The following is a 16,334-nucleotide window of genomic DNA, read 5'->3' as shown; positions in this document are numbered from 1 at the left end:
ACACTTTTGTTGTACAAGACAGCCTGGAGCTGAACTGTGAATGGTCTTTCTTGACACGAGTGGAGGGGCGGAACAGGCAGCTCGATCGACCAATTGCTGGCTGCAACCCAAAAAACTGAATTCAAACAGTGAGAAAGCTAGACCGGTAAAGAAACGCTTTATGGGTCGGACTGCAAGTCCAGAAGTGACTTCTGATTCAGGGGCTGAACCAGAAGGTGCTGATCAGCAGAAGTACTTATTTAAAAGAAAAAAAAAAGGTGATGTTTATGAAATTATATTTATTTGTACAAAAATGTTCTTATATGCTGAATAAGACTTTATGAATAAGAATAAGATCATTTTACATCATACATTTATTAAAAAATGTTCACAGGTTATCAGAGGCTCTAAGCATTATCATCTAATCAACAGGGTAAAAAAACAGACCCAGCAGCAGAGTAAAAAAAAAGGAGATGCAAATCATATACACATATACATCAACGTGGAGTTGGTCACTTTGGGGCTCCCCAGCTATATGGTATTTGGCCATGCGGCCCATTTGCCACAATCTCACAACACGGACAGGACTAATTGTTGCTAAGATTGCATACTAGGCCACATATGCATTACTTTCAGATGTCTTTTTACACAGCTGCTTAAAATAATTGCACATAATAGATAAATAACAACCTACAACCAAAACCAAAGTCCAGCTACAAAAAAGTGCTTCATGACCAAGTGGCCAAAAGAAGCAACAACTTAAAATATTAGTTTTTATTGTTAGTGTTAAATGCATCAAGATTGTGGCAAGGAATGTGTGTGACTTTGTGTGAAACCCTATTAGTTCCAGAGATTGAGAGGCAGACAAGGCAGTCAAATTAATTTCAATAAATCATGTTCAGGGGACAAGAAAGCACAAAGAGCTTTACACTAAATATCTTCCTTAACTGTACACTATACACACAAATATACATATATTTCAGTACATATATATTTTAGTGTTTAAAGTCATTCCACTTGGTGGAATTTGACAGGCCAAAAAAAACGACTAACATGTCATACTATGTTTAACAAACTCTTTAGTCTAACATGACAAAATATTTGAACACCAATATTTAAAAGTAATTAATTCAATAAACCAGTGTATTACACACTTTTGTTCACCTTGCCCTGTGGTAGCTAATTAAGTAATTTAGCAAAATATTGTGGTAAATGGGTGTGGGTGTGTAAGTGTGTATATGCATGTGTGTGTGTGTGCGTACATGTTTTACGAGGATGTGCCTTCGGGGCCGCAGAGGCAGGCCAGTGTGTTGAATTTTGTGTCCAGGTACTGGAGCATGTCTGGGTGGAAGGGGACCTCCTGGATGGGGATGGGCTCCAGCTGTGCGCTGCTGTCAGGGTGGCCCTCCTCAGCGTACAGGTGAGGGGCGTAGTCTCCCACCTCCTCCCATGTGGCCTGGAGGATCATGATTCTCTGCACAAGACGGCAAAAGCATGTCGCAACCAATCAATCATGGCAGCACTTCATATAAGTCATATTCATGTTTAATAAACACATTTTTTTATTATTATTACCCTGTCTATAAATTGTTGCAGGAAGTTGCGTTGCTCTAAAAGGTCTTTACTGTCCCAAGCAGCATGATGTTCACCCTGCATGGGAAGAAATATGACCATGGTGTGAAAGGTGTCAGAAATACAGGAATGCTAAATAATGGAAAGGTCATTCATTTTTACATACGTTGGTCCTTGTGTAGCCATTCTGAGTTCCCCGAAAGGACCCCTGCTACAAAATAACATTTGTGAAGTTTTATGAGATTAGTGACTTTTGACTTTATTGTATTTAATGCAAACATTTGATAATAGAGAGGGTTCTTCTATTTATTTATTATTACATACATTTGTTCTTCTCATGGAAAACTGGAGAAAAAGAAAATGATCAAATATAAGGAGAGAGGTTAACTATGTATTTATTTGGACTTAATTGTTTTTCATGCCAACATTTGATGATAAATTTTTATATAAATTTGAAATATTTATATATAATAATATTATATATGAATATAATATTATAACATTTAAATAATATTAATATTTAAATGTTATTTATTTTGTACATACGTTTATCCTTGTTGAGCCATTTTGAGCTCTCCCCGTGAAATACTGGAGCAAAACAAAATTAAGAAATATTATGAGAAAAGTTAGCATGAAAAATGTTTCATGCAAAAATGTCATAATACACAAAAAGTCATTGTATTTCATTTGTACACATTTTTTACATACGTTTGTTCTTGTATAGCCATTGTGAGTGTCCCAAAAGGAAGTCTGGAACAAAATAAGATTTTGTGAAATATTATGATAAATGTAACAATAAATATATTTGTACTTTATTATGATAAATGCATAATTACATTACATAATAGCAGAAATTGTTATTTTATATTTTATCCGAATCGACAGCCTGGAACTAAATAATTATAAAACTAACGAGAAAAGTTAATTCAATGTGGATATCATGCATAATAAAGGTACAGCAACAGTAAATACAGACAGGTTTATTTAATTATTTGTTGCCCTTGTACAGCCATTATCAGTTTCTTATTTGGAAACCTAGAACAAAATAAAATAGTAAAACCTTTATTAAAACCATTTATTACCTTAATTAAAACCATAATAAAACCATAAAACCTAGTAAAATATTATCAGATAAGTGAACCTACGGCCTTTATTTATTATATGCAGCCATGAGATAGGCCTAATGGCACCCAGGGCTCTATTTAACAGCAGTTTGTCATAATCGGGTAAATAAATTACCTGGTGGCCAATGTCTTGCATGTAAGTCCTCTGGATCACATCGTCCCTCTCATGGTGTAAGGCCTTCAAAGACATCTGTCAATATAACAGGATGTTGTTGGTCATGACTCACATTAATATTAAAACACTTATATTCTTGTTAATCCGGATCTAATTTGTGTTGTATTATAACCTTGCAGTCGCTTCCCCGCTGCTCTGTGTTTGAGGGAATCAGGTTTTGTTCCGTCCCTTCGTCTGGCATGCGCATAACCTCTTTCTTGCACGATAGTAGAAGCGACAAAAGCAATATACCTGAGAGAACACAACAACAACAACAACCACACAGCAAACATTAGTATCACATCAGCCAGTCTTGAAGTGCAATAGTGTAATAGCACTCTCTCTCTTCTTTTTTTATTACCTAGTAGGAGCAGAAAGGCAATAAACAGTATAGGAGCGGCTCCCCCGAACCCGATGGAGGTGGAGCGCTGGCGGTCCAGACAGCTGGGCATGCCCCCGCTGTCGGAGGCCCCGCATTCACACACCAGCACCGTGAGGTTGTGCCGAGCAGAGTTGTCCTGCTGATCAGACACCTCCAGCTGCACCACATGGTGCCCGGTGTGGACCCTATCCTCTCGGAAGAGGTTGACAGAGTACCCTGCAACACAGCCGGGGGGGGACGGGGGGACGGGGGGACGGGAGGGACCAGGAGAGGACACGCGCCGGTTCACACGCTGAATTCTATGGATTCTCTTTTTATGTCTGTAAACATGCCTCTTTTGAATTGTACATTTTCATATGCTCATGGAAGGGGCGTAGTTACCATTTTCAGGGTCAATCCTCCACTTGTCCTTCACATCTCCGAGGAGTTTGAAGCTGAAGGGCCCGGCGAAGGGCTCCTCATCGAGATCAAAGGCAGTGATGTTTGCTTGGGAATCCGCGTTGGTATCGGAGATGCATATTCCAAGTGATGTGGTGACCAGTAGGGGAGCGTTGTCATTTCGGTCTCTAAGGCGTATGAACAGGGTTCCGGTTCCAGTTGCCGGAGGCTCTCCTGTGAATCATAGAGAACAACCATTAGATCTTCTGATTGCTTACAGTTTGGATTGTGGCTTTTTTTTTGGACACAAACTTCAGAGGTTCGTACCATCGTCAACAGCTAACACGGTGACTGTATATATATTGTTTTTAACAACAGATGATTCTCTGTCTAATGTTTGGACTGTTGTTATGGCACCAGTCTTTGGATCCACAGTCACCCAGTTGGCAGGATCCTCTCCTTTGAAATAACTGGAAGACATAGGGTATTTTCTGTAAGTTGTTTAGTAATTAATCATACATTTTTTATAATCATTCAAAAAGTAGCCAAAGCTCCTAGTTTCAAGACATGCAAGGGGTCTCTCAAAAATGAGTTTTCCTATATGTTGGTATAGAAGTAGAGGCTGTATGTGGCAAACTCACCGGATCTTGTTTCCGTGTGCCACATCCCTGTCAACTGCTGTAAAATCCCCCAGATTATGCCCAATAGTAATGTCCTCATACATCATCACTGTTTTGTTCATGGGCTTGAATATGGGCGGGCTGTTCACATCTAACACATTCACTATCACAACATGTGTGGACAGCTCAGGCTTCTCCGTTGTTTTCACCACTTGCCAATGACGATTGCTGTTCACAGCCTTGGACACAACCTTGCATGAAAAATATTTCCCATAATTCTCCACACTAATGGTCAAGTTCAAAATCGATAGGTCCTCATAGTCCAAGGGCTGTGAGAAAACAAACGAAGAAATAATGGAATTAAGGTGTAGGTAAGTTGTAAAGTAGAGAGTTGTAAAATTTGTACAATTGATTGTTGATTTGACAGTAGCAAAGCTTCATAATAGAAAAAGGAAGCAGATGGTTTATATTTACTACACAGGAGCACTTAATGTTAATGTTTATCTGTGTATCCAATCCTTTGTCACGGCCACAAGCTTTGGGTAGTGACCAAAGGTAGAGCATGGCTCAATCAAATTATTCCACTGCAGTATGGCTGGATAGGAAGAAGAGCTCAAGCAGCAGCTATGCTGGATGAAGTGGACAGGGAAAGGATCACCTGGACTGCCCTATACATGCCCTGTTGTCACCGAAACCATATCAGATGGATGGATTGATATTAAGGATTTGATATGCTAATAGTTTATGTGGTAAAAAAAAATTGGTATGGCTTTGCTGTACCAATTGTTGGAATGGCTCATCACACAACCAATGCGATGAACAACTTCTACCACATCGTAATTGCAGAGATACCTTAAAAATACCTTAAAATACCCCTCAGTTTCAGTTCTGAAATCAGGCAGTATGTTCAAGATGGCAGCTCTAAGTACACACACTTCTGTCCAATGTGTGTAAGCTGTGAATGAATCATATTGTGTGCACTTGAATCCTGTACATGGAGTATGTCATTGCAGTCTTCTTGCACATGTGTGGATGTATGCAGCTGTGTGTGCACAGTTACATCTAATACAAGTGTAGATGCATTTTGTAATTCCTAATAACAACAAACAACATCTTGATAATAGCTAGATAAACATGTGACTACATTCATGTTGTAAGCTCAACAACAACATTAATTCAATGCCGGAAAATGTTTGAGTAGAGAACTGGGGCCTCTGCACTTAAAAAAACAAACAATGTATTAGAAATCTATACTTTAAATAGCAAAATACCTTTGTCACGTACAAGACCCCTTCATTTGTCTCTGGATTTGTGTTGATTCTGAAGTTTTCACCACTTTTTCCATGGATGACATAATTGACCTTCCAGGCATCTGTGCCCCTGGTGTCTCTGTCCGTCACTTGCATGCGTAAAACCTCCACATCTACTTTCCCTTCATCCAGAGTTGCGCTTTGCTGAGATTTATGAATGTTTGACAAATGAGAATTAGAAAAATTATTACATATATGTCATATGTGACATAACCATTGAACTTTGACGCCACAACGGGGGCATAGGAGAGAGAACCTGCTGACCGATGGCCCTGTGAAGACAGGAAGGTGATTGTTTTCATCATCGATATTGACGACCACAGTGCACGTGCTTGACAACTGAACGACTTCCCCACGGTCTTTCGCCTCCACCAGGATAGTGTACGTCTTTGCTTTCTGAGTGTCGTAAAAATAGTGTTGGTCCAATAACAAGTCTGTTTGTAAATGTTTTTTTCTTGTAAAAAAAACCCTAACAAAATGACACACAAAACTTCTCTCACCTCATAGTCCAGACACCCTCTAAATGAAATGTTTCCATAGTGCATGTTCTGTTCAATGAAGAACTCCAGGTCAGAAGGTTCTGGTGTGACGGACACGATCCTGAAGTCAAAAGTCCCATTGTTGCTGCTTGCTGAGTCTAAGTCCGTGGCATGAACAACCATCACATATGAACCTAGCCAAATTGGGAGAAAGAAGAAATGTGTATACACTGCCCAACAATTTATTGTAAAAAAAATAAAACATTCAATGGAGGTTATATGTCGTAATTATGTAATACCATTGTATACCATCATTACATTGTATACATATTACATTACGTAATACAGAATTTACCTTGTGGGGCTGACTCTTTCAAGTGGACCGTATAATGAGGAGTTGTAAAAGTAGGAACATTGTCATTTACGTCCAAGATTTGCACCTCCACAGATAGTTTGGTGTCTATGTTGTTTAAACGCGTGTCGTATGCCTCAAATCCCAGCTGAAAAAAAAAAAAAGTATATAAGTGTATATAAGTATATATACAGTGTATATATATATACTTATAATGTTTGACAAATGAGACAATAAAAACGATAAAGGCTATATATTATGTGACACAACCATTGAACTTTATGCAAAAACATATGCAAAGTGTTCTTGCCATATATTGATGACCTAAATACGAATGCATAACAAAAAAGAAACACTTCATTAATTGAAACAAACCATAAGTCTATGGTTTTGCTCATAGTCCAGTTTGCCGAGCACGCTGATAATCCCTGTGTCTGGGTCAATGGTCAGTTTACCCTTGGGCTCCTCATCGATTCCTTGACCGTGCAGCTGGAAAACTGTGAACTTATTGTCCAGTTCAATCTGAGGAAGGTGTCAAATCAGCAGAAAGTATAAAAAGCTCAATGCATCACTGTGCTCAAAAAAGGAAAGTATTGCGTTAACATCCAGTTCACTCACTTTGCCAAGTTCATACGGAAAGGCTCCACTGTATTCCTCTTCGATTGAAAAAGTATCTATTATCCAGGTTCTTTTCTGCCGATGCAAAATATCCGACGATGAATAGTTTATTCCTAGAAACTAAAACAAAAGCATTGAATAATTATCAAAAATATTGATTTCTTCTTACATATTTGGTTCACGTGTTTGGTTCATTGTATGTGTTCAACACAAATCAAAATATCCATCTACACCTAATTGCATGCAAAAACAGAACGATATGTCGCCAGTGGAAACCTCTATCGATGTCACGATGAAGAGGTTTGCGGTGGGTTAAACCACGTCTAGGCTGTGCTGAAAACAGACGCGGCTGGATCTGAGTATTACTGAGGAAACTATGTAGCCTACAACGTTTAAATGAGTTTGAATGCCCTCCTCCGTGCCATGGATGAACTGGAATGGCTGCATATTATAAAAAGCAACGCATGAGCAGTCTCTAAACTGTGTAGGCCTACAAGTTATTGAACAGGAACAGACACTACAACCTTACCAGGATGACGAGGAAGCTGGGAGATATTGTGTCCATGTTGGGAGTACAGCAGAACAGCACTAAAGCTTGCTGTTTCTTTGTAAAACATAAGCAAAGATATATGAGCTGCAGAATACATTCACATGGGAGGAGCAAATGCTGATTAAGAAATGTCACAAAATGAAACGATGGCCTCAGCGTGGAATTGTGTGCTGCTTTAGTTACTGGGTGTGTGTGCGGTTAGTCACACACTATTTTCCTGTGTGTGTGTGTGTGTGTGTGTGTGTGTGTGTGTGTGTGTGTGTGTGTGTGTGTGCGTGTGTGTGTGTGTGTGTGTGTGTGCGTGCGTGCGTGCGTGCGTGCGTGCGTGCGTGCGCCCGCGCGTGTTTGTTTTGTTTTGAATGACGTTTCGGGGTAAGTCCAAGTCCGCTTCCATGTAATTGAGTAGGCTACTGTTCCATGTTGATGAAAAGCGATAGCTTCAGCGTGGAATTGTATGTAGCCTTAGTTACTGTGTGCGGGGTAAGCCACGCACTATATTGGTACTGTGTGTGTGTGTGTGTGTGTGTGTGTGTGTGCGTGTGTGTGTGTGTGTGTGTGTGTGTGTGTGTGTGTGTGTGTGTGTGTGTGTGTGTGTGTGTGTGCATAAACGTGTTTGTTTGGTAGTGAATGACATTTTACTTGTGTACATTGCTGCCTTGAGTGATTCCTGAACAGGAAGTGAAACCAGGAGGTGGCGTGTTTAGTAGAGGGGCTGACTATTATTTTTATTTGAAACGTGAAAGAATGTCACATGAGGCGGTAGAAATTGTGATCTTAAAAAAACCTTAATGTCACTGTGAACGTGTCCTGATTCTTCCCTCTGATAACAATGTTGATATACTTAGATATGTTGAGTATTGAGCCGTAGGCTACTGTTCATTGAGAGCAATTGTTTTAGCCAGCAAACACACCAGGGCCCCGTTTCCCGAAAGCATCGTTAGCCTAATGACGTCGTTAAAACCGTCGTACGATCATCGTTTCAGACCGTTTCCCGAAAGCATCGTTACGACGTCGTTAAAACCCTCGTAGCTAACGACGGCTACAGGGGTAGGCTACTCGTAGAGCACTAAGATGCATCGTTACTATAGCCTCAGTGGAGTCACCAGCTGGACAGTCCGTGTATTGGATGTGTTTTATTAAAACACGTCATCCAATACCACTGAATGTCCAGCTGGCGCTATTTCGCAATACCCCAAAAACAGTGGTTCCCCGCATATATATTACTCGTAGACTACTGTTAGATTTAAACAGCAAAGACAGAGACATGTTAGAAGTCAACACAAATATTACTTATTGCAGCAATTTAAAATTCCAAAAATCCATGCGCAGTCGAAATGTACCGATCAAACGCCACGTCACAAGGCAACCCTATCACAAGGTATATAATAAAATCAAATGATTCCGTTGCTCGTGTGGGAGGTCGCTTGCGAGCGGCACTTGCTGTCTCCCTTTGATTTTAATTCAACCATCGTGGTTAAAATGTCCTCATATTGATCAATGACAGAAGACATACTGTACATGAATCATGCTGAGACCAGCGGGTGTCGGATAATTTCTGCAGGCGTTTTTTGTTGCGATTGTTTGCCATAAAGCACTGTAGGCGCGTCAGTGAGGCTGTGATGAAGTTCACTATTTATTGGACCGTGTCTAGGTTACGAACATCCCTGACCTTAGTGGAGTGCACAATCGCCAAATTGAGAGCGTGGTTTCTGCAGTGAATGTAGACTGCTGCGGGAAACTGTGCTGCGAATCGATGCGTGCCATTCCTGCTTACATTGCCCGAATCATCATACCCCTGCCCAACAATATGGGCAGGAATCGATATAGACCAGCAACAGCAGTGACAGACTGGACGGTCTGGCATTCAAGCAGGTGCCAGAAGGGCCGTTTGGGCCAGCCAATCACGGAGCGGCATGCTTGTCGGGTTTGCGCGGCCCCACATTATCTCTCGGCCCACTATCAAGCATTAAAGCCGTTTCTCAATTTGCGTTCTTGTGTGTTCTCGTGTACTTGCGTTCTCGATAAACGTCATCAGTGGTAGCCCAAGCACTGTTCCAATTCCAATTCCAAGTACGCGAGTACGCGAGTACACGAGTACGCGAGTACTGTCGTAAAACCCGGAAGTGTTCTCGATGCGTTCTCGATGAGGCCGTTCTACCGAGGATGCATCAGAGGTGACTCGTGTGGACTTGGGACCATTAAATATCCCAGAATGCATCATAGGGTCCGCTGCTGTTCCAATTGCAGGTGCGTACTCGCGTTCTCGGAAGTCTGTACTTGAAAGTCCGGACTTGCCAAGTACGGACTTCCAAGTCCGCGAGTACGTAGTCCGCGTACTTGGTATTGAGAAACGGCTTAATAGTGTTGAATGGCTTCAAGTCAGCCATTTATTTCTAAATCCCTAGTCATACCACATACATGGAAACTGATCAGTATTTATACCAGATATGAGTCTCTACTACACAGTCATGGTTACCCTCAATATTTACATCGGTCTACATTCTTTTGTAGCCTTATTCAATCAGATGTTTAAAAAGTGCATTGTTTGAAATTGAAATACAACAAATCTGCCTGTATTTTTTATTTTATTATTGGTTTACAAAAGTTATTTGAAGCAATGACTTCTGGGAATTTCAAAACCGAATCAGACCGCGTCTGTGTGTTAGGGGGTTGTTGGAAGATAGTCTGCTGAGGTTAAACTATGAATCAAGGAATTCAGCGACAGAAGGAGAGAAGGAGATTACTATTGGCTGTCAATGAAAGTCTCCTCTAAACGAGTACACAGAGAGACGTCAGAGCGTCGGAATTTGATGATGCCGTGGAGATAGAGGAAGATAGGCTACAGAAATAAACCTGGTGAGCAAGAAATGTGCTACCTGCATTGTGTAATCTGTTGCAATTTCCTTCTCCAGCAGTTAAACCTCTTCACCTGTACCTACAACAATAGGCCTATATGGTTGGCATATAAATTCCTACTAACACTGTCATGTAGCCTCCTTCGCACCTTGTTAACTGCATGACGTTAATTAAGACACCTTTGTATTATGGAGTGGCTGCTCTGAAGATCTATTCTAGGCATTCTTTTTTTTTTTTTTTGGAGTTGTGCATTGATATATCCATGTTTTTGGTGCAGTCTTTTTGCATATTATAGTTAGAGTTCATCACCAATGGGGCTACAAAAGTGTGTGTTATTTCCGTGCGTGTGAAGTTATATCTGTGTAGCGGGCACGTGCACGCGCGTGCGTGCGCCCCCGTGTGGGCCGCTGGTGGGTGAAAATGCCAGGGCCGTTTTTTAATCCCAGTCCGTCACTGAGCAACAGCAATAGCCGTGTCAATGCCTCTGCGTTTGAATGATAATGAATGAATGGAACGTTGCATTTTTTATGTTGACACCATAGTTTCTAGAGAGTGCGCGGCGCGTCAATCACTGAATGAATGAATGAAACGGAATGCAGGAATCAGAGAAAGTCTGCCCTCTTTGCGGCGCAAAGCATGTTTCAGAAATCAGTACATTTAAATAAATGCTATAGGCCTAGTTGTCACACAGACACATGCTATTTTTTATTTTTGTAATATGGAATTATTTCAGGGGAGAAAATGATGTGAAACAATGTATGCACGGTGCGTTCGGGATTAGGACTGATATAGCATATATCGGCCTAGACCAGGCCGACAAACCAATCAATTGTGTTTTAATATTTGTAGCATTCATATTAGTCTATTCTTTTCGTAGGCTACTCTGCTGTTGGCCTTGATGGGGAGATATATTTTTGCTGCCACAAAATATAGTTTAATCCAACAACATTTCTGCGTCTCCCCCTCATACTGAGCCCATTTCAGCACCGTGTCAGTAGACAGCTACAATCCTACGACGTCGTAAGAGCAGAGCACGCGCGTTCATGTTAAGATGAGTTTCGGGAAACGCTCGCCTAAAATTAACGATGCATCGTGAGATCCATCGTACGATGGATCGTACGAGCATGGATCCATCGTTATCGGGAAACAGGGCCCAGGATTCAGCTGCAGTGCTTTCCACCTGCAAGCAATTAGTTGTAATCTTGATACATTTAAGCATGTCTTGATTAACGTATGAGATAGCCTAGGGAACTTATTTTGTAAATATCTTTATTAAGTTCTTAAATATGTATTAATAGTTTGTTTGTGACCGTAGATGCTGGCAGCCATTTTCTTTCTGTTTTGTTTCTAAATGCTTGTTTATTATTTGCCCATTTATGTAAAATGTTATTTTGTGGTTCTGCTCACTTTGATAACACACGAGGGATGATAATCAACAGTACAATTACACACAATGTATTTGAAGTCACCCGTTGGTGTTTTGCCATGAGAATACTGTCTGCACCGCTTTAAAAACATAGGCAATCCACTACAAGGCTGTGTTGCCACCAGACTGCCGTTATATGCGGTGGATGACTACGAGAGAGATTGGTCAAAGTCTTCCCACCCTCATTGCTGTAATGCAAAGCAAGCAACCATATAAAACAACAACACCACATCCCCTTCTCGGTCGCCTGCTGGGACAATGTGACGTCACATCCTAATGGCTGCCTCCATTTTGTAAGTATGGAAGCATAGGAATGTTTTTGGTAGTCATGGTGTTTTGGTCATTGTTTAACTATTAATCGTGCACTTATGTGTCCTAATCGGGAGTGAATCATTATGTTGGAAACTACCACACCATTTCTCTTGCGAGACATGAAAATACAAAGTCGTCTTATTAGCCTAGGATACTACCCTGGAAATACAGAGTTCTCGTGAGAGCACAATTTGAATTTGCTCAGCGAGTCACTCTGGGAACGAGCAATATACTCACTCCCCGATTGGCCTGACCCAGAACATTAACCAATCACATCGGTGTATCTGATAGAGGCGGGCCAAAAGCGTTGCTGTTTTACCGTCTGCTGGTCCGTAGTGTTATCCAATTGCGTGCAGTGATATTTTCAAATGCATGCTTGGTGCCGCCGCTCGAGTTGGGCCATTTTCATTACTCGTTGCCAGACCCTACAGCTTTCTAGATGGGTTGGATGGATTTCCAGGCTACTAGGATACATTATATACTACAACTCTCTCTCTCGGGTCGATGCAGAGGAAGTTGGAAGATATTGTGTCCATGTTGGGAGTACAACAGAACAGCACTAAAGCTTGCTGTGTCTTTGTGAAAAAAATAAGGAAAGATAAATGAGCTGCAGAATATATTCACATAGGAGGAGCAAACACTGAGTAAGTGATAAAAAAAAAAGACAAAAAAAGTGATAGCTTCAGCGTGGAATTGCATGTAGCCTTAGTTACTGCGTGCGGGGTAAGCCACGCACTATGTTGGTACTGTGTGTGTGTGTGTGTGTGTGTGTGTGTGTGTGCATAAACGTGTTTGTTTGGTAGTGAATGACATTTTACTTGTGTACACTGCTGCCGTATAATTATTGCCACAAGAACACTTGTTTTTACTGTTCTGTTTCTATTCTGTATCTGATTATGTCATGCTTTAAATTCTTCAACAGGGAGAACCAGAAAAGAGTGAAAAAAAAACAATAGGCTGACTAATGGTTTCATTTGAAACTTGAAAAAATGAATAATGAGGCAATAGAAATGGGGATTTAAAATGAAACCTAAATGTCGTTGGAAATGTTTCCTGCTTATTCTCTCTGACAACAATGTTGCTATTCTTACAGTAGTAGCAGTCATTTTGAATGAGAGTACTTGTTTTAGCCGGCCAGCCCACACAACAGCTGCAGTGTTTTCTACCCGTTGTCCAATCCCAACGTCTCCATTTTGGAAGTATCGGAGCATAGGAATGTAATTGGTAGTCATGGTGTTTTGGTCATTGTTTGTTATTAATTAGGTCATTAATTGTGCACTTATTTGTCATTATCGGGAGAAATCATTGTGTTTGAAACTACCACAGTGTATCTCAAGACGTGGCATTACAAAGTCGTCTAATTAGCCTAGGATACATTATATACTAGAACTCTCTCTCTCTCTCTCTCTCTCTCTCTCTCTCTCTCTCTCTCTCTCTCTCTCTCTCTCTCTCTCTCTCTCTCTCGTCATCAAAAAAAAAAAAAAAAATCCAATGATGCATTCTGATGTAGCCTACAAGCTCTATTCAAGCCAAGTCTTCATACTGGGGCAACTCACATTTGTTTCCACAACTAGTCAGTTCAAAATATTTGACTACCAGTACCTGTCAGGCTTTAAACCCTGCCAACATATTTTCTTGTCTCATGATTACACATATATTGGGCATGGATTTCTTTGTTCTGTTATTTTATTGTTGGTTTAATTATGCAGTATAACGAAGATCAGATAACCCTTGATTCACCCCTGATGGGAAATCCAGGTATAAAGCTTGTGAAACTGCAGATATTAAGTCTCGCTCTCTCTCTCTCTCTTTCTCTCTCACTCTCTCTCATACAGCTCACTCTCTCTACATACATACATATTTATATATATACATACATATGAAAACGAATAATTTACAGTACTGTATTCTGTTATGTAAGATATACTGTAAATTATTCGTTTTCATGTGTTCAAATACTCCCATGCTACTTAGAGGTAAAACTATTGTAATGGAATGAAAAAAATGCTCACATGCTTTATCTAAAAAGTGTAGACACAGCTCATTGCCACAGATTTGTGATTTAATCTCCCAGTTGTGGCAGTTCGTTAGACAAATTAAATTTAAATTTGACCCTTTAGTCACCCCAGATATCCCTGAGATTCAAAGCCAGTTTGTTTTCGTCAGCGGACTGGGGAAACAAATTGGTCAGATGCCAATAAGGAAGCTGACCTTAGAGATCTTCTTTTGATAGTGTTCTTAGGAAAATGCCAACCACCCACATATACTTGCCAAGTCATGTCAAGTCGAGTCAAACGGTGGGAAATGAGAAAAGTTTTGTTTTTAATCTGAATCTCCATAAAATGATCTTGGCAGGGTTTGGGTGACATAAATATAATTTTCTACATCAAGAAATATCCAATTTAAAAAATTGTCATGGTTACAACTGTGTACCTACAGAAAATGGAACAGACTTTAGAAGGTGGCTGCTCTTTGCTCCCTCCTCAAGCCATACTTTATGTCAGTTAATATATTCTCTCTTGTCTCAAACTAAATGTCACCACCCAACCATGTTATATGTTGGAGAAGAGTTTTTCTGTGGAAACAATACGCCTTTAACAAAACGTTTCATATCAGTAAAGATAAAAAAAAAAACAGTTTGAACAAGAAAGAGACAATATCCTGACTTCCTGATTGTGCCGTGACTAGAGAGAGATGATGCAATGATCTCACATGACGGCCTGACCTGTTTTAATGGGAAATTTTGCAGTGTTGTTTTGCAGTAAATCAGAGGTCTTTTTTTGTTTTTTACTGACATTGCTTTAATCAACATTTTAAATCATATACCTGATATCTTATATATATCTGATATCTGAAATCTGATAATCCTTAATGAAAAACATTTGAGCTGTTACAAAGTCAGGTTTAATATGATGTCAAAGACATCATATTCAATTTCAAAACACACTGGACTTGGATTTCATGCCAGCACAACTCCCCAAGCCCCCAGCTCTCCCTCAACTGCAATGTTGAGGGAGTCTTATATGCAAATCTTAATTTAACCACGCTAGTGCTAACAGGACAAGCCCAGTGTACAGTGGTAGCTTTCCGCACACAAAAGGTTGGTACAGGTTAATACAAGTAGCCAAATGTTTTTGAAATACACAAACATAAAACCTGAGTGCCAAAGAAGAAGTATAAGCATTATAAGTATTATTCATCATCCCATGAGGAACTTACTGGAGGGAACATTGTGTTAGTCACACAATATGGTGTTAGTCACAGGGAAACAAAGAAAAAACATGTTTGTACAACAACCTGTACAACCAACCAGTAAGTTGAATTTAAGTCAAATCAATAATCCAAATATTTGCATAAGAAAACAATGTAAAAAACAAACATTGCAGAGCGTTACCGATACCATCCAAAAAGCAAAGTAAACACATATGACTTATGAATACTAGATACTAATACTACACTAGCCAGGCTTCTTAAGTTCATGTGGGCCATAGGCGTTGATAAAGTGTAAGTGATCCCTGGGTTCAGCTTAATTTCGGACACAATGAGATTTGGGCTGTGAGTTCTAAGGAAGGGTAGGGGCTGTTATCCTGAAGTACCGGTGTTGTGTATGTGGGGTACAATGTGAGGTGTTGTAAGTGAAATGCAGCACACCATGGCTTTATACTAGAAGTGCCCCGAACAAACTTAACCCGTCAACGTGGCCAAAAAGTAACTAAAATGACTATAATGTCTTATTTTAGTAACTGACAATATAGTGTTGAAGAGGATTACATAAAACATTACATTTAAAAAATAATTTGGGTTCACTTTATCTGTACAAATCTTTACAATATTAGACGGATTTATCCCCAGTGCAAAGCGGTCTTTTCTCTCTCTCTCTCTCTATCTCTCTCTCTCTCTCTCTCTCTCTCACTTTCTCTCTCGCTCCCTCACTCTCTCTCTCTCTCTCTCTCTCACTTTCTCTCTCGCTCCCTCACTCTCTCTCTCTCTCTCTCTCTCTCTCTCTCTCTCTCTCTCCCTCTCTCTCTCTCTCCCTCTCTCTTTCTCTCTCTCTCTCTCTCTCTCTATATATATATATATATATATTTATAGTATAATCAAAGAAATGTGCAGTACAATATCATCACAATATTAAATTGCCTTTTTTTCTTCTTTCAAGGTACCAAATGATCCATGTTTTCCAAAAGCTGCATCAAAGGCCGCATTTCCTTTGGCAGCCTTA

The 16,334-nt window shown here is 40.1% G+C and overlaps 1 protein-coding gene across 1 annotated transcript; it reads right to left on the bottom strand.

Annotated features, from left to right (window-relative positions):
• Positions 1–331: 331 nt before the first annotated feature.
• On the bottom strand, positions 332–7,606 carry LOC311359364 (cadherin-13-like). Its single transcript, XM_084479368.1, has 18 exons — positions 7,498–7,606; positions 6,969–7,088; positions 6,726–6,872; positions 6,354–6,498; positions 6,020–6,192; positions 5,784–5,915; positions 5,481–5,663; positions 4,231–4,538; positions 3,917–4,059; positions 3,593–3,823; positions 3,191–3,427; positions 2,963–3,081; positions 2,791–2,865; positions 2,260–2,301; positions 2,098–2,139; positions 1,718–1,762; positions 1,555–1,629; positions 332–1,453 (listed from the first exon to the last, which is right to left on the bottom strand). Exons 1-18 carry the CDS (start codon positions 7,531–7,533, stop codon positions 1,247–1,249), a joined length of 2,460 nt encoding a protein of 819 aa, XP_084335494.1. The 5' UTR covers positions 7,534–7,606; the 3' UTR covers positions 332–1,246.
• Between the last annotated feature and the right edge of the window lie 8,728 nt (positions 7,607–16,334).

This window comes from Micromesistius poutassou (assembly GCF_964030765.1).
Source record: "Micromesistius poutassou genome assembly, chromosome: 15".
Taxonomy (NCBI): Eukaryota; Metazoa; Chordata; class Actinopteri; order Gadiformes; family Gadidae; genus Micromesistius; species Micromesistius poutassou.
Note: the sequence above shows the minus strand (reverse complement) of the source record. Positions and strands in the feature narration are given on the sequence as shown.

What these genes read in the sequence shown, in the direction of transcription:
- LOC311359364 (XM_084479368.1), bottom strand. Translation starts at nt 7,533, where the DNA reads ATGGACACAATATCTCCCAGCTTCCTCGTCATCCTG. An exon ending in CCAGCTTCCTCGTCATCCTG is followed by an intron (nt 7,089 to 7,497) that starts GTAAGGTTGTAG and finishes CTTTTGTTTTAG; the next exon opens with TTTCTAGGAATAAACTATTC. An exon ending in CTGTCTTCACAGGGCCATCG is followed by an intron (nt 5,664 to 5,783) that starts GTCAGCAGGTTC and finishes CATAAATCTCAG; the next exon opens with CAAAGCGCAACTCTGGATGA.